At 36.2% G+C, this 27,122-nt stretch overlaps 1 protein-coding gene across 1 annotated transcript in view; it reads left to right on the top strand.

Moving 5' to 3' along the window:
• LOC113091875 (gamma-aminobutyric acid type B receptor subunit 2-like) overlaps window positions 1–6,620 on the top strand; it is a 52,013-nt gene extending 45,393 nt beyond the window's left edge. The window contains exon 2 of the mRNA XM_026257545.1: window positions 6,276–6,620. Within this exon, the coding sequence (XP_026113330.1) occupies window positions 6,276–6,458 (183 nt within the window). The 3' untranslated portion in view covers window positions 6,459–6,620. The remainder of the gene's footprint in view (window positions 1–6,275) is intronic.
• Window positions 6,621–27,122: the final 20,502 nt, after the last annotated feature.

The following is a 27,122-nucleotide window of genomic DNA, read 5'->3' as shown; positions in this document are numbered from 1 at the left end:
AAACATTCAATTCTAATTAATCAATAAAATCTGAATAATGGCCCAGCCCTAGTCATTTGATATTTTTAAATGTATGTTCATGTTTATTATAATCAAGTGAAGTTACCTTAATTTATATAGTTTATTCAATAAAGATTGTGTTACAGCAGTTTTACAATGCTAAACAGGGAAAACGTGTGCTGATAATGTCAGAGGACAATAAAACAATTGTCAGATTATCAGTTAAAGTCAGTTCATTGTTGATTCAGATATGTCATAATCCAGCTAATTTCAGTTCTTTTCAAATAGTTTCTGGGTAGTCAAGTCAACAGTGTTGCCAGAAATTGTCTCAGATTAAGTTAGCAAAAGGCAACCGTGGCAAGGAAACAAAACTCCATCGTGAAGGAAATGGAGAAAAAACCTTGGGAGGAACCAGGCTTAGTTGGGGGACAGATGAAACCAGTATGGTGTGATTTAATTTCAGGCTGCAGCGCAAGTCAGACTAAGGAGAGGACTTATCTGGTTCCCGTGGTTTTGTTCCAATGGCTGACAAGGTCTTCACAGGGGATTTGTCTCTAAGGTTTGTCTAGTTGACATGATCTCCGCTGACATTTTGGGCTTTAGAGGTTGTCTCTAGGTGCTGATCCAAAATATGGACTGGATACGAACTTGATCCAGGTGAATGCAGTTACCATCTGATCTGGATACGGGCTGGATCTGGGTGGCTACGGTGACCTCGGAAAAAAGAATAAAACAAACTAATATTAGCGTAGATGCCTTTCTTCTTGGTAAATGGTAATTATTTGCAGCCTTATAATCAGATTTGAATTAAAGAAATGCGATAGTGTATTATGTGTATTAGGGATGTACAATTAATCAAATGCGATTATCATGCGCATCTTGTCAGTGAAGCCAGTTCTGTAATCAGTAGTAAATCTCCGTCACATGTTTTCAGATGGAGCAGCATTTACTACACAGAGCCACAGGCACATCAACTGGCTGGAGATGCTGGCTGTATTTCAAGCTTTGAAGCACTTCCTACCGAGCCTAAGAGATCGCCATGTGCTGGTGTGCACCGACAACACAGTGGTGGTCTCTTATATAATCCACCAGGGAAGTCTGCATTCGCACCCATTGGACAAACTATATCCACTATGCGTTCTGTTAGTTTTGCAAACTGGTATGTTTCATTGGGCTGCAAAGAAATATAGAGCTGAGTATCATCAGCATAACAGTGAAAGATAAGACCATGTTTCCTGATGACATCTCTCAAGAGTTGCATCTAAAGTGTATAAAGCAACGGTCCTAGTACTGAGTCTTGTGGTACTCCATACTGCACTTGTAAACGATATGATACTTCTTCATTCATTGCTATGAATTGATGATGGTCAGATAAGTATGATTTGAACCATGCCAGTGCAATTCCAGTAATGCCAACATAATCTTCTAGTTTATTCAAAAGAATGTTGTGGTCAATAGTGTTAAACGCAGTGCTAAGATCCAGTAGCACAAACAGAGAGATGATATGAGCAGTTAATTTGTAATTTTGATGAGAGCAGTCCGCTTGCCACATCGGCTGTTCATTTCATCGGAAGAAACACAATAGAAAGCGTGGAAAACGGGCTGGCATTTTGGTCAGGATTAAAAGATCTGCGTGGAGTCTCTGGATGGGATAAAAACCTCTCTCTTCAGCGCACTACGAACCCCCGTTACACCTGTCTTCTGCCCCTCCTACCAGATGTGGCTACATCTGTTTGTACTACAGTGCAGTGGTGGATCATCAAAAGAGGTGCTAATCTACAAAATCTCCAGAGACTGGATTATACGAAAGCCATCGATCATATCCCCTGATGAAATTACTCATGTTACTAAACTGGCTATGGTAAACTTTTCTTTTTAAAAGAATGAAGAAAAGATTTCTTCATAATAAAACTTTCATCTTAAATGACTTTTTTAAGTCTCATGACCTGGATTGTTTATTTATAATAGAGACTTGGCTTCACAGCGTTGAGCTGGATCCTTTAATTGAACTTTCCCCAAATGGCTGTCAGTTTTTTAGTTCGCCTAGTATTATGGGGAAAGGTGAAGGTTTGGCGTCGGTTTTTAGAAACACTTTTAAATGTTGATTGCTGCCTACGGATCATTATAATACCTTTTGAAGTTTAACTACTCCAGTTACAGTTGCCTTGTTCAGTACTTTGTGCTCTAATTTACAGGCCACCAAATTACAAAAAGGACTTTACTGGTTTTATGTCAAACATTGTGCCTACTACAGACAATTCATGTTATTCATTCATCGGTTAATCGGGGGTGGGGCTTAATGTGGGGGGCGGGGGCGGGGGCAGGGGGGGGGGAGACATGGCCATAATGTATATAATGAAAAAATCTGAAGATTGTTATGAAAATGAAAAAATAAAAAAATACAAATCAAAATCTGACATGAAAATCTGTCTATGAAAACATGAACACCAACACATGATTAGGACAGGTTATGATTATGATGAAGCCATGTTATTAATAAAGGAGCACAAAATATCTGCCTGAGGTGAAGAGTATACAAATAAACGGAAGCTAATTCTATGACACATCCTATGATAAATCAGATAACTGAGATACATATCAGATGTAACATTACAACTTGTATCAGCACAATAGGATGCTAAGTTATGCGTTAGACAGAGAGAGAGAGCGTGAGCGCGCGCGAGCTCCCTCTGATGCGTTTTCATGACAGCGCGCTGAAAGATGGGCAAGGACAGATTTTACTATACATTCCTATAAAGTTCTCATTATAAATGTATGGCAGATTTGTGCTATATTTTCATCTACGTTATTAAGTGTAATAGTTGTAATAAAGCTGTATTTGTAAGTTAAGTTTTATTTTCCATAAACCATATGAATTGAATTATGCCCACAAATATGACGAAAAAAAAGCTCGACTGCATTATTATAATATCAGTAATAAAATAATAGCTAACAATAATAATAGAAAAATAAAACATTTACGAGCAATATCATTATCGTGCATTGCTTATATATGAGCATGAAACGAATCGCTGATATGCAGCGATTTCAGCATAATTGTTCATGTTAATTAATCAGATATAGACTAGCTCTTGCAACTTTTATCTGAAAAAAAGAAATTCGCCGATGCAGATGTGAAATTCACCGAAAGTGTAACTCGGATTGAATAAGATTTAAAATATTTTTAAGATAAAAACTATTACAAACAAATAATTTTGTGTTTTGTGTAATGTTTAATGTAATTAGGCTACAAATATATCCAGTGCATTTTTATTTTATAAAGACCATTTCATTATTTGTCTGTGATTTAAAAATTAACACACAAAGATACTTTTTCTTTTTTTTGCTACTTTATTCAACTGCATTTTTTTTAACAAAACATTGTCTTCCAATATAACTTTAGCAGCATATTTGATCCAGCGGTGAAACGTAGTTTTTAAAAAATAAAAAAAAAGTTCACCAAGTTTAACCAAACAACTATTATAAGGTATAAAACAGAGACCAATAGCCTAGATATTTTAACTATGGCTAAAGCTCAAAACTAAAATAATAATATTATTTTAAAAAATGGATATTATATTTACCACGACCGGTGAAACATTCAAATGTCTATTCAAAAAGATAAGGCGGTCTACGTGCTCAGATGAGAGCCGAGTGCGAAGCCTGTTCACATTAAGTGTAATAAATTCGCTCCGCTGGAACAGATGTTGCAGGAACAGCCAGGCACTGGACAAGTAAACCTGCTCTGTCCCTGAAACTATTGGGCAGCAAATCTTTCAACACCATTTCAGCGAATAGCTTTGTCGTCTTCTCGGTTCTGCCTGCGTTGCATTTAGGTCTTACGGCAAGTGATTCAATGCTCGTCTGAGTTGCCGCTCTGTTATCGCCAAATATTTTATGTACACATTTTAGATGATAGCGGATTATATTTGTTGTAGATGTGTGTGCCAGCTTGGCGCTGCACAGCTTACCCTGAACTGTATTTTCATCGTTCTTCTCAAAGGGAAACCAGCCATCACTTACGTGACTTTGAGGCCATGATTATCTGTCTTCTAACATCTTTTGAGGTATCAAGTGGGAAGCTAACCAATCAGAGATCAGGGCGCCGCCCAACGTGCTGCCTTAACCAATAATTAAAAAATTATAATAATTTCGATCATCGTTTATGTGATCGATCATCGCTGTCGCGGTTGAGTACTCGAGTACTCGATCACTGTTGCACATCCCTAATGGCCACTGGATCTGATCTTATCCTATGGCATTTCTGTACATATTGTTGATATTTCTGACCTTTAGCCTATTCTTTTTTTATAATACAATGCCTGGTCCAGTTCAGAAATCATTTTCCTCACTGTCTGTTTCTCTTGTTTTCACCTCAGATACAGCCCGTCTTTTCTCTGAGGCCTTCTCTTCTCTGTCTGAAAGTGTGTTGAAACCTCCTGACTCAGATCTTGGAATAGAAGAGATGATAACACTTTTTAATAATGCCTGCTCGTGTCTTAGATTCTGTTGCTCCTTTTAAAGTTTCAAAACCTACATGAAGGTCAGAACCCTGGATAAATAGCAATATACAAGCTCTCAGACAGGAATACAGGAAAGTTGAGCGCAAATGGAAGAAAGATAAACTGCAAGAACTCATGAAAAACGCTCTTTCTGCTTATCAGCATTCTGTAAAAAATGTAAAAACTACAGACAAAAAACTACTAGTTTTCCACAGACACATTTATCTATTATTTTGATTTTAAATCCAAAGATTGTTGAATACATTTTGGTCCAAAAATAACAAAAATTAAGTCTGTTGTGAGTGAGTTCACAACAATGCAGTGGCGCTTCTGATGTATGACTCTGCAGACCTGTTATCTTTGTTATCAACAGCTGGAGTTTCTTCATTGTCGCATAAATCTTTTGCCTTTTCCTATATGGGGAAGTCATGGCCTAATGGTTAGAGAGTTGGACTCGCAATCGAAGGGTTGTGAGTTCAAGTCTCAGGCTGGCAGGAATCATGGGTGGGGGGAGTGCATGTATGGTACAGTGCTCTCTCCACCTTCAATACCACGACTTAGGTGCCCTTGAGTAAGGCATCAAACCCCCCAACTGCTCCCCGGGCACCGCAGCATAAATGGCTGCCCACTGCTGCGTGCATGTGTGTGTGCGTGTGCGTGTGTGCGTGTGCGTGTGCATGTGTGCGTGTGCGTGTGCGTGTGCGTGTGTTCACTTCGGATGGGTTAAATGCAGAGCACAAATTCTGAATATGGGTCACCATACTTGGCTGAATGTCACGTCACTTTGTTATTGGGCGCACCAGAAAACACGTCAGCAGCATCGTACATCAACAGTCACAACAGTCGCACTCACAACAGACCCGGAAGAGAAAGCTGAATAAAGTCACAGTTTTTGTTATTTTTGGACCAAAATGTATTTTCGATGCTTCAACAAATTCTAACTGACCTTCTGATGTCACATGGACTACTTTAAAGATGTTTCTATTACCTTTCTGGACATGGACAGTATACAATCACAAAGCTATTTATTTATTTATTGGGGTCTCTAATAAATAAAATAAAAATCCCTAAGAAATATGTTTTGCATGTTTTCATTTATTTATTTTATAATAACAGTAAACTTATATTGCTTTATTAAATCTTAAAACTTGTGTTCTTTGGTTAAAACAAGACAAGAAGACACTTTAGCAAGCAAGGCAAAAGACAAGAGGAAATTCTTGATCGGGTCACTGGATTGGGTTATGGCCAGGATTGAGTCAGGGCAAGCAGACTGCTTTTAATTGACCTCCAGAAGTGTTTACCAGGGAATGAAATATCATTACCAACATCACAAAATCAAAGATTAAACAGTAAGAGGCTCACATCACAATCAATAGCCCTGCTACATCCTTTCTTTCCTTCAGCACTTCTACTGAGCCAAGAGCGTTGCCATAGTGATATGAAATGGGTGCATAGTGCCGCAGCAGACAGGCTTTCCTGTACAACAGACATGTTTTCACATTCAGAAATTTGAGGTTCCTGGTTTTTTCCCCCCATTTACACTCTTCCATTGCACCACAATATGAAAGAAACATGCATTGGATTTTTGGTTATACAGTATGGTTGTATGTCAGGAATATAAATCAAGAAAAAGCTCTCAAGGTTGAAACCCACTTTCTAAGTGAATGAACTGAGTGCAAGTACACCTGCTGATGTCATTACGATTGACATTACCATTCTATGTATATTTATAGACTTTTCTGACTTCATTTTCCTCCCTTTTCCTCTCCTCAGTGTGACAACGCAAAGGGATTGCGGGCCTTCTTTGATGCAATCTGCTATGGTCCAAAACATTTGATGATCTTTGGAGGAGTGTGTCCGTCAGTGACTTCAATCATTGCTGAATCGTTGGAGGGGTGGAACCTCGTGCAGGTTTGTGCCATAGCCAGTATCTGGTTCATAAAAACTGCAATGTGATTATTCATTTGTCTTATCATTAACAATCATCTTTTTCCCTCAAAATGCAATGTTTACATGAGAGTGTTTCATGCCGCATATTTGCGCTAATGACTTCCTCTGTGACGTAAATAAATACTAATGTCTTAAATCAAAAGTTTGGCAAAACTGGGCTAGAAATGTAATTCCTGGAAGAATTTGTAAAATTCGAAAAGACTAAGCAGACCCAAGGGGGTGTTTAGTGTATTAACACTGTGATTTTAACAGGAAGTCAGTGTTCAGTTATTCTAAGCCGATCTCCCCCCTCTTGTTTGCAATTTCCATTGATATCGCTAATCTGTGTATTAGCACATCACTGAAAAAAGTAGTACTTTCAGGTTGCCATCGGCAGATATGGCTCGAGGAAGTAATGTAGTTAAAATCCCTCTGATGTGTGGCATGGTGGACTATAAAGCAATTCCACTGAGGAATTTCCTCCGGGCTTCTACGCTTTCACTTTTGTGTTGGCAGATGTGTGGTCAGTCTCTAAACCAGCTGACATTTCACCAAGAGAACCTGGCAATTTTCCAAAACTGTTCCTACAAAGTGGCTGGTTTCCATGAGAGGGATAGAAATTTGTGTATGTCGAAAATATGGACAAAAAGCCAAAAAAGCTGATAAAGGGTTTAATATGTGATTTTAAAATGAGGATTTCCATTATTTTTTCATTAGTATTGTTTCCCCTAACATCCACATAATGTTAGAATTTTATATCCCATAAACTCTGGTGTAAAAGCGCACGACTTGCTGTCGCTCTGCTTTTATTCCTGCACGCAAAGAGGGAGAGCGAAAGAGAGAGTGTTACATACTATGTAGAATTGACGCGCTACATGTAAATTATATATTTTTTTTGCATTTTCCTGTCAAAATAATGGAGTTCCTTTGGAATTCTTCAGCATTTAAGAACTGCCTTGTTTTTCAGTAGTGGGCTAATGCGCAAACGAAAATCTCATTGGCTGGCGCTCGCATATAATCCTCCCTGTTTTTATTTCAGCAAATCAGTTCAAGCGAATGCACACAAACTGATTAATATTCTTGAATCCAGCTGCTCGTTAATCCTTAGTGTGTTTTATATTGTTATTAGTAGAATTCGTAGTATATCAGTATTTTTGTTCGTTTTTGTGCCTTTTTTTTTACAGAAACACTGAATGACCAAAAAAGCATCACCACCAGTTCTAAATTTAGTTAAAATGACTAATATGCATTCATACGTGGTTACCAAGTTTTCATTCTAATGACTAAAGTAATATACGATAATATATTATAATGCTTGACTGACTGATGTTGAGTGTACTTTCAGATATTTAAAAAGCTGTGCTGTTTAACAAAAAATTTATTTTAACACACACACAGTGTTAATTTTGACATGAAATTTTAATTTAGTTTTAGTCTTAGTCTTTTGACTATAATTCTTTTTGGTTTTAGTCAAGTTTTAGTCATCTGATTTGTTTTAATTTTAGTCTTATTTTAGTCGACTAAAATCGCTTGGTATTTTAGTCGACTAAAATAAGACTAAAATCAATTACAGATTTAATAGACATTTTTTACAGCTGGTATAGGAAACAAACTTAACCAAAATATATAAAACACAAATTCAACTTTATTTCAACACAACTGTGTCTTTATTTCGATTCAAAAGCTTTTATGCAGCAACAAACACTGTCATGATAATGTAAACAATAACTAGCTGCCAATTGACCATCAATAAAAGAAAAATAAAGTTAGGTCCAGGACCTTAAAGCTTACAGCTGAGCTGAACAATAAGTGCATACATTTAAAGTAAATATTTAATAAGTTGGGTGGATAAAAAAAGTAACAAGATTTTATAAGGTATTCATTTGTCTAGCAATATTGTATGTTTTAAATACTACAATATTGCTAGATTAGTATGTATAATGATAGTATGTGAACATTCACGTTCCACATGACTAATATAGAAATATTTGTGATATTGTCAACAAGTAGAACATTATAAAATATACTAAACATTATTATTAATCAAATGTATGTATCATAATATTACGTATTAGTATTGTGCTCTCATCTAACTTGAAGAAGGGGCTATTTTACAGTACTTTTCAGTTCGTAATATTTAATGCTACAACATCTACGCACTGCAGTCTTCCAGTTTTGCTTAGCTCAATAAACAAAAGAACATCGTTGTGAAATTACATTTGAGAAAATGTCCGGGTGGCTCGTCAGTAAATGTCTTTTCAAATTGGTTGTGTTCTTGCCACGAATGAGCGCTCCGCGTGCTTTACATTTTGTTTTGTTTTGTTCGTCGTCAAACGCGAAGTGAGCTGTGGACATTTTGTCGCTCTTTTAGACATCACCTCTTCGAATGCCGTCTTCCCGGGAGCTCATTTAAAAACTGAAAACCTTCGCTTCACGTCTCAATAAGTTAGGCTCGGATTGGTTCTCTTCTCTCATGCAGTCTCGCCTGTTCCGTTTTGCCGGTTCTTTTGCTCATTCCTCGCATCTCTCCCGTCTGCTGATTAGATTTTCGTCACAGTCTATTTTCGTCTCGTCCTTTATTCGTTGACGATAATGTCAGTCAATTTAGTCATAGTTTTAGTCTCCATCAGTGCCTTCTTTTTTAGTTTTCGTTTCGTTTTCGTCTGCAAAAATATATTCGTGACGAAAATAATGACGAAAATATTTAGTCAACGAAATTAACACTGCACACACACACATATATCAGTCTGAAAAATTGAGTTTGAGAAAAATTTGAAAAATTCAGTTGCCAAGGTGTCCATAGAGGGCTGCATATCTTTTTATGACCATATTTCACCTTCACTTAGGATTAAACATGCAGTTTTTTGGGCCAGCCAACAAACCTTTCTGAACAGGTGAAGATGTTTCTGAATAGGTTTTTTGGCCGAGATAGCTCAACGCGCTGCAATTTAAGAAAACACATGCAAATTGAAAAAACACCAGCAAATAAAAAAAACATTGATTTTTGTTGTTCCAAAATCTCTAAAAAAAAAATTAATCTGTAATTAATACATTTGTGGACTTGGTCTGGTCTTGACTTCCTGAGGATAAGCTTACAGAAGTCCTAATTTGTGGACTAATCTCGCATTAACACCTGATGAGTAGATCTCTAATTAGCCAGGGTGATGGGAAGCGGACACATCCACAATGGGATTAGCAGTGACATCCCTCAGAAAGGCTTTTAAACCTGTGACAAAATAATAAAACAAACAAGGGGAGGGGGCCTGGCCCATGTAATAGTTAGTCAAAAAAAAGTCCAAAAGATGAAAATGGTATTTAGGTTCCTTGTTGTGCAGGAAATGGGGGATAAGTCCAGCATGTCCAAGGCTAGTTGCACCAGTTGAGTGTTAGTTACAGCTTAGCCTATTTCTTACAGAAAGGGGCACTAAGTGACATCTTGCACACTACTAAATAATTTTGCATTGCACCATTAAACTGTCCCCATTGTGACACGGTTGGCTGTATATGTAAAAAGTTGTATTGTATCGGCATTTCGTCCAGATGGATCCGGCATTTTGGGAGCCTGAAACTGCTATTTGGGTACTTATTAATGCCTGCTGCAACCCTACATAGGGGTCTAGGATCACTTCATTCATTCATTGCTGGAATCTCTTTCATGATGAATAATCACAGTTTGAGACACAGTGATGAAGCAGTGAGGACCAGGTGCACCTCATTACGCTCATCTAGCAGCGTTTCCATTTCCGCGCTCCTCCTCTTGGCCATGCTGCGTTATTATGAGGCTGGATAGAGAACAGCAGAGGAGGGCCAGAGCACAAACTTCTGGAGATTCCTCAGTCACACCTGCTGATCCGTTTCATAAGAGTGGACAAAAAGAACACTGAGGCAATGCATTCTCCAGCTTCATCAAAACCACACATCAACACTAAAATTTTGTACCCTTATTTTAAATGTAAGTAATATGTTTAATGAGATTGGGGGACGGTGTTGAAATGGTGGTTGCTTGATGGATTGTGTAATTACATTTAATGGAAGCATCAGATGGTTCTGGAAGCCGAAAACGAGAGCAGTTGTGTTTTCACCGATGAAATTATATACACGTGTTGGAACCTCCAAAGATGTGCCAACATGCAAACAACCCTAGAGTAAACTTTTGACCTCAAGGGCCATTGAAATCTGTTAGGATGACAGTTTCCACAGGCATTCTGCTCCTGTGTAATTAAATAGTGCTGTGCTTCTTTTGTGCTTCTCAAATCATCACTTGGCATTCAGTGGCACTGAATGGCTGCTCTGTTATGAAGTGGCTTACATCAGTGCTTGCAACGTGCAAAGATATTAACATGACTCGAGTGCCTTGAATCAAATTGAATGTCACCCAGACTGTGAGAGAATGATTATTTTGAGCTGATACATTCCTTTTTCCCTAAGCGCTTGGATGATATCGTGCTCTTGTGTGATAGTCATCTTTCATATAGCAGGGAAAACGATAAACACAGAAGAACGCCTTTTTGTTATGTGACTTATAGGGAGACCTTATTGCAGGCCGGACTCACAGGTGCTGCTTGTGAAGATATAATGTTGAAATGGCTCCCATTGTAGCCCTGATAATGGTAACAATGCGCACAACATTGTGATAAATGTGATTAGATGATATTAAGCATAATGAATCTATTGATATGCAATGCCAAGATTTAATTAGACATTTAGATGCTCAAGTAACTACACAACTCCCTTGATAGAGAAATGAGCATACCTGTAAAAAGAACAATCACAAATGAGATCGAAACTTCTCAGATGCTTCGTCTCAAATGGGAGCTTCTGCTGGAAAGACATAGCAACACTAAAATGGTTTCCATCCACATATTTTTATGCAAGTTTGGGAATATGTGATATAGGGCTGTCAAATAAACATTTGAATTTTGAATATTCTTCAATATTAAAATAAAAAACTCCACAATCAAATGCAAAACAACAAATAAAAAATACTTCTAATACAACAAATATTAAGTGTGCATCAGGCAGCTTTGTCAGACGATGTACGTATGGTTGCATTTTAGTGTTTTTGTTAGCCTATCCAGTTGAACCCATTAGATGCGGCACTTCTGCATTGTTCCCTCAAAATATTGTGTGAAAAGAGAATATTGATGTTTACGTCAAAACTGAAAACACAACATTTACGCTTTTTCTAGATGGACACCTATCACCGTCGCACTTGTGTCTCGCACAAGAGAGCTGCATGTTTAGAAAGACATGTAAAATGAATGTACGTTCAACTTTTAAGACTTGATGGGGGGGGGGGGGGATTTCCCATCCTACAGCACCTCATGTTATTCAATGAAAAAAGTAATCTGTGTGATTGACTTTCGGCCGTTTGTATAAAACAATGCATTCATACACCATGCAGTTTTGTTTATAATTGTTAAAGCAACTAAATTTTATTGCTATGAATAAAAGTGCATTAGTAATATATTGCTCAGTGCGCCCTCTTGTGGCCCCAGGAGACAAGCCAGAAGCCTTTTCAGAATCAGAATCAGAATGAGCTTTATTGCCAGGTATGTTTACACATACAATGAATTTGTTTTAGTTACAGAAGCTCTACAGTGCAACAGACTGATAGTGACAAGACAGCACACAGATAATGAGAAGTATAATATAAAAATAGACAAAATAGACAATGTACAAAAAAGCAAAAACAAAATATACTATAGACAATGATGATGTACAGGTATGATGTGTGCAAATTTTAAATAGGTAATGTATTGTGTGTTCAATAGTTCAGTTTGCTTGTATGTAACATGCAATTAAGAGTCTGAAAACACTTGCACTTACATGTAAGTATGTTTAACAAATTATTTCTGTTATAAGAACACAAAAGTTTGCTAAACTGTTCTTCTTTGTCACATTCAGCATTTCTCATCAAATTTGATAGATCTATACTCTTACTGTATGTGAACAATTGGCTTTTTGTGACTATTTTTATCTTATTCTAATGTATAAACATCTAAGACATTTGAGTTGACACATAACTGAGAACTCTACCTACAGTGTGTGTGATAACATGTTCCTTCGGACAGTAGTGCCATCTTTAATAAGTATCTGAGAAGTTGGGAAAAATATAAAGCTTCTCCAAGGATTATAGTAAAACCACACAACTCTGGTTTGCTGCATTCTACTTTTCAATGGTGTCAAAATTGCTTGAGGTGCTTCTCATTTTTCTCTGTAGTTTGAATTGGGCAGCCATTTTGGAAATGTTTTGGTAAAGACAACATGGAGTAAGGTACTGCTTTCAAAAAAGTCATTTAGAGGTGATGGAGTTGTGGTTAGCATATGTGCTTTTACATATTTAACTCCGGTGCTAATTTGTAAATTTGAATCTTAAATGTGATTCTTGTCTCTTCCCCTCCAGATTTACTGTGCTCTCCTATAAAATAATAATAAAGCTATAAGTGAGGTAAACTAATGGAGCTAAAGTCTGTCAGTAGCACTTGATTTACTAGGCTGATATTCATCTTGATAGTCTGTGCCGTCACAGTGAGCGTCATAGCCTCAAAATTAGGCCAGGAGAAGTATAAATAGATAGTGTTTCTATGATTTAGAGATGTTTACATGGGCGTTTCCTCTTGCGCTTGCATTATTCTTGGTATTGTTGAGATCCAAGCAGTATGCCTTTGATCCTGTCAGCCTCTCATCTGCTCCTAGCTGAGCATGTGCCAGAACCAGAATGCTGTCGACGTGCTTCAGCAGACGCCGTCTTTCTCTTTGACGTCACCTACAAGAGTGAGAAGAACAGCCAACTCCCAAAGCTGTTTACATATGGCTGCTTCCCAGACTAACAGAGTGAGGTTAGCACACACAGTTAATGTAGGGCTTGCAACTAGGGATGGGTGGATGATATATTGAGAGGATTGATCGTTATTGATCATAGACATTGAGGGTGGAAGAAGAAATGCAAAAGAACACACGCAGTCACAAACAGAAAAAGGTTAGGTTAGTGTAGTTTTTATTTTATATATAATTATTGTATATCAATTATTGTAAATCATATTAAAAGTGCTTAAATTATTATTTTTTTTGCAATTATCAATGATATACAATACAAAACGTAAAGCGTAAAAACATACGAACTCACAAAATATTTCTATTTCAAATAAGTTATGTTCTTTTGAATATTATATTCAACAAAGAATGCTGGAAAAAGTTTCCACAAAAATATGAAGCAGCAAAAGATTCAACATTAATAAAAATGTGTTTCTTAAGCAGCAAATCAGCATATAAGAATAATTTCTGAAGGATCATGTGACTCTGAACACTGACGTAATTATGTTGAAAATTCAGCTTTGTCGTTACAGGAATTAAATGTTAAAATATATTAAAATATACAATGGTTATTTAAAATTCTAAAAATATTTCACAATATTACTATTTTGACTGTATTTCTTACTAAATAAATGGTGCCTTGGTAAGCGTAAGAGATTTCTTTCAAAAACATAAATTTTTTTTACATGGCTGCCCACTGCTCCAGGTGTGTTTACGGTGTGTGTGTACACTACTGTGTGTGTGCACTTGATTGGGTTAAATGCAGTGCACAAATTTTGAATATGGGTCACCATACTCGGCCACATGTCACTTCACTTCACTTCACTTCACTTCACTTTATAGTGAAAACACTTATAGTTTGCGTTTATGCTTAATAAATGTTAAAAAATAGTGGTTTTCAAATGTATTGTTAAATGGCCTTAATTAACTCTTTTTATTTTTAGAAACTGCAGTAGTAAAGGATTCTCCTTATTGGCCTTGATAGTACTTGGTATTCGATCAAAAAAACCTTTTTTCATTTTTAGTGAGTCAGAGAATATGCACAAATGATAGATTTTTTGAATATTAAAACTGGCAGGCCTGACAGACATTGTGTCATTAAGCATTTAGATAGTTTCTCTGAGGAATATTTACAAAAATGTCACCTGCCTTTTCACATTTGCTGGGAGCAGGAAATTAAGCCGTCTGTATTGTAGAATAACCTGAAAATCTCAGCTGCTCCATCCATAATTAATTTAACTTGAAACAATGCAGGCAATAATCATTAGTCCATGTCAAACATGATGCCGGCTCAGTGTTGAACCAGTGAGATTCTGCTCTGAGCACTGAGGAATACAAACTGTGCATACGCACATATACACACCTCTCAGATTTCGCTGTGGGGGTTGCCGTGATCAGTTTGTGGGTACCATCTGCCCTCAGATTTATGTAACAACTGATACACAAGCAACTCTCACACATCCTGATTGTGACTCATGTCCCATGATGCCCCAGAATGGTATTAGTGAGAGGCTCACACTCTCCCTGCCCGCTCTGTTCTTAGAGGCCTAAACGAAAAGTGTGAGAGGAGGGAAAAGGAAACTACCTGAAGGAAGACACAGGCAGGCAAAATTATTGATCCTGTGTGTGATTACATTTTTGCTATTTAAATTTTACTGTGTACATTGAGTTTTTAACTTTAATATTTTTATTTCTTTTTAAATTTCTGTTTAATTAATTTGCCTATTAACAAAATCCATTAGTGTATTTACAGTGGAGATTTCTGACATCTTTTGACTCTTTCCAAATCATTTCCTTTACAACATCATTTCAAAATTTTATGATGTGTTTCTTGATTTTTCTGTTGTTTTCGCACATCACATAAGTATATAAAGTATATAATGCCATGATTATTTATTTTTCCCTTTTTTTCTTTTGGATGTATTTTATGTATAGATTTTATAGTTTTTTATTGTCTTTTACTCTTGCTCCAGACCCAGACTTTAATTTTATTAAATCTAAAATTATTTAATATTATTGTTATTAATGTATTGTTGTGTATATTAGTACTGTGTCCCAGACCTTTAGTTCTAAACTATGAATTTTTACATTTAAAATAATTTATAGACTAATAAAACTATTTAAAAATGTAATGTCTGGAGCATGATGATGTATTAAGAAGAAGAAAGAAAAAATACCTTTTAGATTTATAATTCATCATTTAAAGTTGAAAGTCTGGAACACAATACTGTATTAAAATTGAAATTGTGCATCTTGGACAAGGGTAAAAAGCTATAAAATCTCTACGCATAATACATGCATAGAAAAACAACAAAATGAAAAAAATGATGGTATGGGAGAAGTGCCCGAGGTTGAAGATACATAGATGTTGTAAAGGCCAGTCTTCATTATTTTATGAATGGAGGATTTGGCATGGATTTAAAGATCTTTGCCAACAAGTCTTGGAAGTGGTGTGCTCCAAAAGTGGACCACCTTTGTCGATCAATCAGCTGTTAGTAGTGAATATTTCATTATCTGCATGTTATATGTCCATTATAGATCGTGTGTTCCAGAAAGTGGCTTTTATAGCACCATAAACCTTTCAAGCATAATGTGTTGGATCCCGCTTCCCAGTTGTTGAGAAATAATGGCTTCTCTTATAATTTAGAGCAACTACCATCACAAATGTTGATTTCTCTGTTGAACTACAGTAAAACTGAATGCAGGTCTGAAAAATGGCTTCTGTTGGGTGTGAGAAAAAATACTTTGACATATCTGAACGCAAAACAACTCACAGACACAGCCACTGTTGGAGGTCCATAACATCTCCCTTCATTCCACTTGACATCTGTGTTCACTTAGTGTGGACATGATATGAAGACGACAGATTTGTAATTCCTTAATCGCAAGAAGTCTTGATGCAACAATGAGTAATATCCAATGGGAGGCTGAATATGATCAAGCAAGAATTATGAACAGCCCGGCAATTCATATTCATTTATGAACACTGTAGTGTACAGCATCAGTTGTTCTCTTCTTACTCACATGATAAGCTCAGAACAAGAAGTGGTTTCTCTTCTCTCTCTCTCTCTCTCTCTCTCTCTTTCTCTCTCTTTCTTTTGCACCATCGCAGTTTTATTCTTTTGGAAAAGTAAAGCTAGTTTTACTGCAATTCCTCGGAGTGCCATAGTAAACTCCTAAATAAAACATGTACTGCTGCTGTGTGCTGCTCAGCTAACGTCAAACCCTTTCTTGTACACTATCCATATTTCATGTTTTCCAAGTTGAAGTAAAAAAAAAAATAAATACACAGGTTGGGCTGTTTGCAGGGCTACTGGGGGCATTTGATGAGCATGACCTAAATGAAGAGCTGCATCTGTTAGTGCAGCACTAGAAACTTCACATAAAAAGTCAAGTGAGACTATTTAGCATGAGTCACGTTGAGCCAAATCCACTCTATTGGTATTGTAGGGAAAAACTGCTTATGAGATTTTGGTAACACTTTCTGTGAAGCCTGTATCTATCTATGGTATGCATTATAATGATAAATAATCCTAACAACAGTTACAATACATTGCAGTATGTACCTGTTTGTGGTTATAACGTTTAAGAGTAAGATGTATTATAACACCAGATGAAACCTGCATTTATAATGCATCATAAATGCATGTGTCACGCCCCTGGACTCTTTCTGTGTGTTATCCCCTCTCCATGTGCCTGCCCTGACATAGTTTTCCTATGTTAATTGTCATTATATGTATGCATTATAATGCATTAAGAATACCCTTATAATGAATTATAAATGCAAGCTTAATAGAAAGTGTTATCGATATATTCTGAAATTGTGAAGAGGTAAGAAATTTGAAAACAAAATGGCTGCTGTTATGTTGTGTTAATATTATCATTAGCAATCATGAGTGCAACATCAATAAACATGACGGGTTGATGTTGATCACACTACTTCTCCGTGTTGACAGGCAGAAAGCTGGCTTGTTTGAAGTTGCTTTTGTGTGAGCTGTGCTTCATACATTGCTACAATATTGACAATGGACAGTAGACATTTTTGTTTTGCCCATAATATTTTGATGAAATGCGTCACACACAGTTTTTAGTCTTTGGCTGGAGCATCTCTCTGGCTGTTAGAATCATACCACAGACAGAGAAGAGAAGTGCTGAAGAAAGCCAAATGACATGCACTTTTACACTATGCACATCTCCCGTTTACAAACACAGCTAGATTTTCCTCAGAGCCACTGCTTTCATGAGCGGCTTCGCTTATTTTCTACATTTGTTAATTTTGCATGTTAAATGAGTCATCCTTACTGCTTAAACACAGTTGTTAAACTAACTTGCTGTTGTCTAACTAGTAATTTGTCGCTCACTAGTGAAAAGAAGACTGAATACATGTTTTTGTGAACCAGGTCAAGGAAAAGTATAAGCATATATTTAGTAGACATAATTTTTTTGTCACAAATATACTCAAGGTGCCTTGCACTGCGGTGCTGAAACTGGAGGCAGGTTTGAATCTGGTCTAGTCCCAGTGGTGTTCTGGACTCTGTTGAGTTTCATTGTGTGAAAATTGAAGTCTTGCCCTGTATTTGTTTTTTGTTAAACATCTAATTTTCTGTTTTGTATTCGTGACCAGCTCATTTGAGTGTGAGTCAAGGCAGACATCAGAAGAGGGATGAAATCAAGTCAAGACCAAGTCCACATGATGTCTATGACAAGACAAAAATGACCCAGGAGCCAAGTCGACCATGAAAATATGGTCTTGGCAGTGTTGTTATTGTTGACTAAAACTAAAATTTGATCTTTTTTTAAAATAGTTTTAATTAACCGAAAGAAACATTGAAAGCTGAAATAAAATAAAATATAAATATTCAATGAAAAGTTTAAAAACCTTTCAAGTTGCCTTGGAAACTGACTAAAATTAGTAAAATTACTAAAACGGAGAAAATATATTGCTAAATAAAAATGGCAAAAGCACCTAATTACTCAAATTGAAATAAAAACCTTATAAACTTAAAATAGAATCTACTCCCAAATATTAATAAATGGTATAACAGTATATAAATAATATTAAAATAACTCGTAGATTTGGGCTCGCGAACCAGAAACAACACTTAGACAATGAATCAAGCCTCAACTCAGTCTGGACACAGACTTGATCCTCTTCTTGTTTCGGCCTCGACTTGGACTCAAATGAGCTGGTCTTGACTACAACACTTGAAACTTCATCACATTAAAATAGTAACATAGGTTGCTAATGCCATTCATTTTACCTTTATAGGAGCCAGGTTCCACTGCGGCAGTAGTAGCAAAAAATCAGAATAGACAGGAATGAGAAAATGCGTGTGGACTGTGCATGTGTGAGCTACACTATTTCTGCAGGCGCTCCCATCAGTGAGATCTCGCTGTGAGGTTGCACTCAGTCTGAGAGCAGTGTGTCCAGTTTACACTCATTAGCCACATTAGCAGCCTCCCCGCTGTGCCGCCCTGTGCTCTGCTCTCAATACGACAGCATTTACCCTAAACTACAGACATCGCTGTCACACAAATGAGTATTATATACATGGCTGGTTATTGTGATGATTACATGCTCTGTGAAACAGGATGTTCCACATGTGCAAGACCTCATGACATTCAGTGTCAAATCAAAAGGCATTTCATGTGAAAGCAGTGGTTTTCACAGGCTTGTAAAACAAAAAAACAGAGAAGAAAAAAGCCACTGATGATGTCTGACTGTATTGAGATAATGTATTATTAAAATGTAAGTATGGTAGACATGGATGAAAGATCCGGTTTCATATTTTTTCAGCCTTGTTCTTTTATTGGATTTTTTTTTTGGGGGGGGATTTTTTATTTAGGTCACATTTTCTGCACCACTTTGAAGAGCTGCAGTATGAATTATTTACTGGTGGAAAAAGGGCTTTGAACAAGGAAATGCCATGGTAAATGGAGCCTGTGATTATTGCCTTTCCAAAATAAATGTGCTTTAATTACAATTAATGTAATGTGTTTACTGTCAGGTGATCTGTCACAAGACTTCATTTACACTTGATTTTAGTAGACATTGATATTTCTAAGCTAACAGCATGTTGCTAAGCTAACAGCACAATACAATGAGAGACTTCAACACACAAACACATACATTTTTGGCAAAATATTTTTTTTTTTTAATTAAAAATACTTTTTAGTACTGAATGAGATTTGTGTTTGTTTATAATCAACTTTTCTCTCCTCATCCACCTTTTTTTTCAATGAGCTTGTCGCAGTGCATTCTGGGAGAGGCTTCTCTGCTAATGATACGTGTGATGCTATCTTAGAATTTACTAAAACTAGGTATTTTGTTACTTTGTTACTTATATTCTGTAGTGTGACTATAATGCCTTGTAAAAAGTGCACAAGGTTGGACCATTGCAAATTTTTGCTTGCCATCATGCACGGGATTTTTACTTTTTCATTGTTTTTTTTTCTTGCATATGTGTATACTGTTCCAGATAGCAGTGATGCTGTTGTAACAGTTACACACTGCATTTTCTTGCAGCAAACAGATCCGTTTTCACTCCCTGTGGCTACTGGGCTACTGTGTCAGTAGATCTTTGAGCCTGAGCCTTTTACAGTGCTGGACGTGTTTGTGAAAAGGGCCCCAGATGGGTTTGGGCATATGACAATGTGTTGACTCATGTCTGCTGGGGAAACAGCGACCTGTGGTCATTGGAATGTACTGGCCTCATTCACGCTGTGGGTACTGGTGTCATCATTCACCTCAGAATACCAATGCCACACAGTGCCAAGGCTGCCATCTGATGCAAAAATTGACTTTGAAGGTCAAAAGCTTCCCCAAATTTGTTCTCAACATTTCACATCCTATAATGTCTCTAAATCTGAGCTTTTTAAAGGGATAGTTCACCTAGAAATTAATATTCTGTCATCATTTACTCGGCCTCAAGATGTTCTAAACCTGTGGAAGTTTCTTTCTTCTTTGGAACATTAAGAAGATATTTTTGAGAATTATTTTGAAGCAGTCTATAGTGTCACTTTTGACAATTGAATGCATACTTGCTCAATAAAAGTATTAATTCCTTCTTTCTTTCTAAACCCCAAACTTTTGCACCGTTATATATGTATATATGTATATATATGTCAAGATCCACTCCCCCTTGGACCCATTTTATTGGCTAGACAGCTTTTTATTGGTAATGTATTCAATGATGGATTACAAATGAAAGAAAATCATTGTGCCAAGGTATTTAGCTCTAATTATGAAAATATACTAATTCATGTCTTTTAAATAACATATATGACCCTGGACCACAAAACCAGTCTGAAATTGCTGGGGTATATTTGCAGCAAAAATACATTGTATGGGTCAAAATTATAGATTTTTCTTTAATGCCAGAAATCATTAGGACATTAAGTAAAGATCATGTTCCATATTTTGTAAATTTACCTCTGTAAATATATCACAACTTAATTTTTGATTAGTAATATGCATTGCTAATAACTTAATTTGGACAACTTTAAAGGTGATTTTCTCAGTATGTAGATTTTTTTTGCACAGATTTTCAAATAGTTGTATCTCGGCCAAATATTGTCCAATCCTAACAAACCATATAGCAATGGGAAGCTTTTTCCAGTTTTCAGATGATGTATAAATCTCAATTTCAAAAAATGACCCTTATGACTGTATTTGTGGTCCAGTGTCACATATTATATTATTACAGAAGTTAAATAGGAAATTAAATACTTGCCCTTTTCAGTTTTAGTCTTCGGTTGGCAAGCTAACAAAATGCTAACTGTTAAAAATAGCCCATTTGATTAGCTAAAAGAATAATTCAAAAGACGATACTGTATGACACTAGCAATTCCATTCAGTTATTAAAAAGAGGACAGATGATTCATGAACATTCGTATGTCTTTGATGTTGTACATAATACTGTAGATGGGCTTATGCTTCAAAAAACTGTACACACTTTGATACTTAGCAGAACATCAAAAATGGCATAGGAATAATTGCAAATAGTAATAAGTTAGAGAGTTCACATTTAAAGAAATGCCAAGGCAGATTGTTTCTGCTAAAAATACATAGTCTATATGCAGAGCATCACAGCAGTGATGTCCACATGATACTTGCAGTTACTAATGACTTTCAGCCCACACACTCAACAGACTAATTCTAGATCATTCTTTCCCTTCCATGACTACCCATTAGACTCACTGTGGATGAGATTGAAGGAAGGGACTCTTGGGGAAACAGGCAAGGCAAATGCCTTGATTGCAACCAAAAAGACTCTTCAAACTCTCAAGCAAAAAATATCTCAGATAATGAGAGCAAAACAAGCGTAGGGATGGACTTCAAAGTGCAGATCCATTACAATCCATTAAAAAAGTGCTTCTGCTGGATCGAAAACGAGGATCAATAAAAGCCAGTTAAATTTCTGACATAGCTCGCTAATATCTGTAACATAAACTCCTATTCAGAGGAGGAGTGAGAGTGAGAAAAGACAAAATTTTATTATAATGGAAAAGTCCACTCCACATGCTGAACACACGTACTCCGCCCACCTCTCAGCTGAATCTAAATGTAAAACACACATACATTCACAATTATCATGCTGAATTTTCATGCTGTAGCATCCGAGGCTAATTCCTGCATGCTTTCCTACTTTTCCCCCTGAGGGAATCAGGGTAGGAAACGCTGTGATGGGTTATTACCATACAAGCCACACAGTGTAAGACCTTGAATGGCACGATTTTCTCTTAATTTCATTGCCATTATTTTATTTGGCTAGTTATCCGAGCCTGAGCAGATTTATTCTGCTTCTCAAATCTGATTCAAAGCCAAAATGGTGAATTGGTTCTTAGCTAGTTCTTAGCTAGGCAAACTACTGCATTGCTAGTTTAATATTCTGTGCATGTATTGCGTCGATACTTTATGGCCCAAGAAAGTGTCAAATAAACAGTGTTCAGTGATCAGTACATGGAGAAATGGAAACATTACATGATATCTCATTTTGGATAAAAAAAACATGCGAGGTTATGATATATTGACTTGTGTAGTTTACTTTTGTCTTAATGGTCCATTTAGACTATGTTTGGATACTATTTACTGGACAATTTAGCTCACCTCTCTGCTGTGTCACCTGGGCTAATGATATACGTTTAGATCTTTATATGCTGCACATTTCAGTCGAAAGCATGTGGAAATGTTATCATCCTTAACTGTCACCGGCAAATGTTTTGCCTGCAATGACATATTTACCATAGTGCACATGAAATCTTATTTGCAAGCACAAAACGGGCCCGTCTCGACTCTGTGAAGTGCATTCTGGGTAAAAACGAATAAAACATGACTTTGTTGGATTTGCCAAGATCTCAATGTCTTTAACAAAATGTTTTTTTTTTCAGTATAGAAGAGATTGCTGTACAAGCTCAAACATTTATTATCAAAGTTTTCTCTAAAATCTATTCAGCGATGCTATCTAAATGCTTTTTGTAGCGTTACTCCAAATGCAACAACAAATTGTCCAACAATAAAAACAATACATCAACAATTGTCTAATTTGTGTCTTTTAGTCTTTTTTAAAGTTGATTCTCAAAAGACAAGTAACTGAGATGTATTTATTCCGGGTTTAAAACTGAAGTACCTCAGTTACAATTTTGTAATGCCCTTTTCCCCCTAAGGGTTATTTAATAGATCCGTTTTAATATTAATATCTCCTAATGAGAAAATGTGACTGTACCAGAAGGCATGTGACTCTCTCAGTCATCTGCCGCACATTTACACCTAAGTCTCGACAAAACAGAAAAGCACTATGCCAAGAAAACACCAACTGTCAAAAAATTTTTGGATGAATTGCAGGAGCAGAGCCTAATGCTGTTCTAGGTATAGCAATTCCACTGCTCTCCCACAGGAAAAGTGCTCAGGAAAGCAGTGGGACTGGAGAGAACACACAAGTGTCTCATATTACATTGCCTAAAATTAGGTTTCGACCGTTTTAGATCAAATGTGCCCGTTCTAGTACACCGGCAGCATGATTACACAGCTGTGGCGGTCCATGCGGTTTGAGCAGCAGTGATTGTGTTCACAGCAGCTGTCACTCTTGTAGTGTTGACATAGTTGATTAAGATGAGATCTGATAGGAAGAGTCAGTGAAGGCGACCCTCTTGTGGTCAACATGAAATCAAAATGGACTCTGTTTACCTCATTATATTGTCCGGGTGTTACTGTAAATATCTTTAAAATTGTGCCTCAAAAATGGCTCTAAAACAATGTTGCTGTTTTTTTCTAGTTGTATCCTGTTTCACTCTGAAATCACATTACAGAAATGAAATGGATTGCAAACACATAATGGCACTAGTAAGACCAAGGTCATGGGTTTGATTCCCATGCAGGGAAACCAAAAACTGATCAAATGTGTACCTTGAATTCAGAGTAGGTTGTTTCAAATAAAAGTGCCTGACAAATGCATAAATTATTTGTAATGGTGTTGTTTTAGTATTAAGCATTGTATTATAGAATTTTTAAGGACTTTTTTCTTAATTTTTGTTTTTGTTTTAATTTTAGTAATACTATTAATTTGTATTGCTTTTGTTAGTTGTTTATATACATTTCTACATATTTCCATTTAGCTTTAATTTATATCCATTTTTGTTTTAGTAATTTTAGTACTTCAATTTGCCAAAGCAACATTTCCAGTTTTTCATCAAATCTTTAAACTTTATTTTATTTCAGTTAACAAAAAATAAAAGCTTCCATAATAATGGCTCTCAACACTGTATTGCAGAGGTTTCTTAAATGTGTTGCAGAGGTATCTTAAACTAAAGTCTCGATTTGCTCTCCATTTACCCACATTGTTGATTTGAGGAACCAACAGAAATATTAAAGCTATCATTTGTTTTCTTTTTTATTTAAATTCTCATTTCTTTTGCATCTTTTATTTTTTTCTTTCTAAATCAAGTGATTCAAAGAAATGAACACAACATTCAAACAAGACATGACTGGCAAAGAACAACAGACAATAGATCCGTCATAAGCTACACTTTCGTAACATGTATTTGTCTGTGCACTTTGTGTTTTCAGCAGCGATTCACCAATTATTCCCTTATCTGATGCCTTATTAGCGCTAATATGTTGCTACTCTTTGTTCGACTCAAATTACAACAAATGTATCGTGATGGTTCAGGAAGATAATATAGTGTGTGCTGAAACATTACATAAGTATTCCCACAGATATTGCACACTCATTAACATATTAAAATGTACTTTTATCTCTATGTGTACTTTTTTGATTGAATTCTAGTGTAGCACAAGCATGTCCCATCATGCCATGGCTCCATGGGAAGTGCATGTGGTGTGGGCGATGTCATGGACACATTTTTTTTTTTAAGCTTGAAAACTCACTTGAGCCACACAAAGACAGTCTATTGCCAAATGTAAAATCTGAAGTTCCCAAGTTTTATCAGCATGATAGATATGTGGATTGAGAGTTCCAGATAACTACACATGCAGCCTCTTAAATGCAGTTTAAATATAAACAGGGAGATGCAGGGATGGTGCTGTCCGTTTTAAATTTTAATCAAAACCTTTTAGCAGAATGAGGCAAGTGAAGCTAGTTCCAGAAAATGGCCTTGGAGACAAAAGAAAATAGGCTCATTAAAGAACTGGCTGCTGCACTGTCCCAAACCACACACATACACGTAAGCATGCACGTGCATGCACAAATGTGCATCCCTATCCTGATGGCTGGTGGAAAGTGGGACGGGATGTTCCAGGGATGACGTTTTTCTCAGTTAACTGTGAACACCTTGAAGTAGCGCGCCCTCTCTGGTCTTAAATCTAAACACTCAAACCAATATGTACTAAAAATAGTCACATACGGGAGACCATATGAGGATAAATATACATTTCAGGTCGGTAAATGAAAAAGCTTTTCCATGCCATACCTTGCTGGACAGCTTTGTGTCTATTTTTATGCACACTAAAGTGCACTAAACAGGTAGGTGCTGCACTCTTTGCTTTCAGTCCTGGATGAGGTTTTTTAACATGTCCTGGCAGGATGTACTGTACTTTTGTATAACTTCATTATATCAGAATGTCTCATAATGCTTTGGATTTAAATAATGTACATTTTTGCAGACCTTCACAATCAAATTCACCTGCAGAGTACGGTGCCAAATCTGTGACCCAGCAGTAAGTGCATTTGGTGCTCATGATTGAAATGCAGGTTGGAATCTGATATGATTCTCTGATCTTATTCCTTTTTCACTTAGTCACATTTTCAAATGTATATTTATTATATTGATAAAATAGTCAAGCTCGCTATATTGGCTGAGTAGATGACATGTGACCTTTACTATCATGACCACCATTGCATTGATGTAAATAGTGAACAGAGAATTCTTGAGGATAAACCTAGAAGTTAATATGACTTAGATTTTAGACATAACATTGGCAGTATGATCTGTTTTTACTCTATTTTTCCAATGAAACTAATTCTAACCAGGGCCACAACAGAACCCCTGTGAGTCTTCGAGCATAACACAGTGATTCATTAATGAATGAGTCCACATTTTCAAAACGAATCGGTCTAATGACTGATTCAGTGACTCACTCTTGAAAGTAGCATCTTGCTTTGTTCCTGAATAAATCAGATGTTATGAATAATTGTTGAATGACTCATTAAGACAATGTCTTGAAATCAGGTTCCTTAAATAGGAAGAAGAAACCATGTGACAGGAACTGAGGGTAGAGTTCAGTATACAGTACAGGGCACCCTCTAGTTTATAGGAGGTGGAACCTCATGTTGGGATGTTAGAGCTGCCATCTACTGGTGGATTCATTTTTAAAGTATCATTTCATCTTCTAATCATTTCATATTTACTTTTTTGATTTTTAAAGCTTAAAAAATGATTATGCTGTTAAATTGGACTGTTAATACATTTATGCCACCTCAGAGCTGCATTAAACAGTCTGTGTGAATACATCTAAATGCCACTCTAGATACAGCTTCTGTGTCCCTTCTGCGGAGAGTTTTTGTTGATATTGATTGCATTTAATCAATAACAGCAATATAGTGTTATTGTTCTAATTGAGTTTATTCCTTAAATGTTAGAATCTTGCAAAAAATTATGCATGCATTTAATAAAGTTTAAAAATTGGCCTTCTAAAGGTGAACACTTTGGAATCAATTGAAGAAAAAATGTTGTAGAATTTAATGCTAATAAAACATTTCTGTATTTCTTTCAAGTAAATACCTCCTGATTTTGTATTTATTGCAGTGAAATGTATAAATATTTATTGTATGTAAAACACCACTATATATCATAACACACACACACAGACACACACACACACACACACACACACACACACACATACTTGTTTTTGCTACATTGTGGGGACTCATGACTAGGAGGTTAAATGTGGGGACAGCAATTTCTAAATACAATAAAGCCATAATTGTAAGTCAGAAGTGTCAGGACGAATTTTTGATCCAAAAAAATCATTTTAATTATAAAAAAATCTTAAATTTAAAAAGCTTCATTTTTGTCAGGTTTTTCTATTCTGGTGGGGACGTCGTTATTGTGTGTTACCACAAACCACCATTGGGTGTCACTACTATGAATTATCTATAGATTATCTATTTTATAAGAATTATAAACCATTATAAGATTAACAACAAAGTTTAAGTTTGGACAATCATTAAAGAGTTGTTTAAAAGGGATAATGCTGTCTGTATTTATATTTTTATTGAATTTGTATTTGATCTTGCCTTTCACTAATTTCGTTCAACTGTATTTGAATAGACCATTTCTGGGGATGGAAACAGTGAAAACGAGCCTTACCTCACTTCCTGTTTAACACATCTAATTTTCTTCAGTTTTGAGAAT

Source organism: Carassius auratus, unplaced genomic scaffold, assembly GCF_003368295.1.
Source record: "Carassius auratus strain Wakin unplaced genomic scaffold, ASM336829v1 scaf_tig00214327, whole genome shotgun sequence".
Lineage (NCBI taxonomy): Eukaryota > Metazoa > Chordata > Actinopteri > Cypriniformes > Cyprinidae > Carassius > Carassius auratus.
This window is presented reverse-complemented; position numbering and strand designations above follow the sequence as displayed.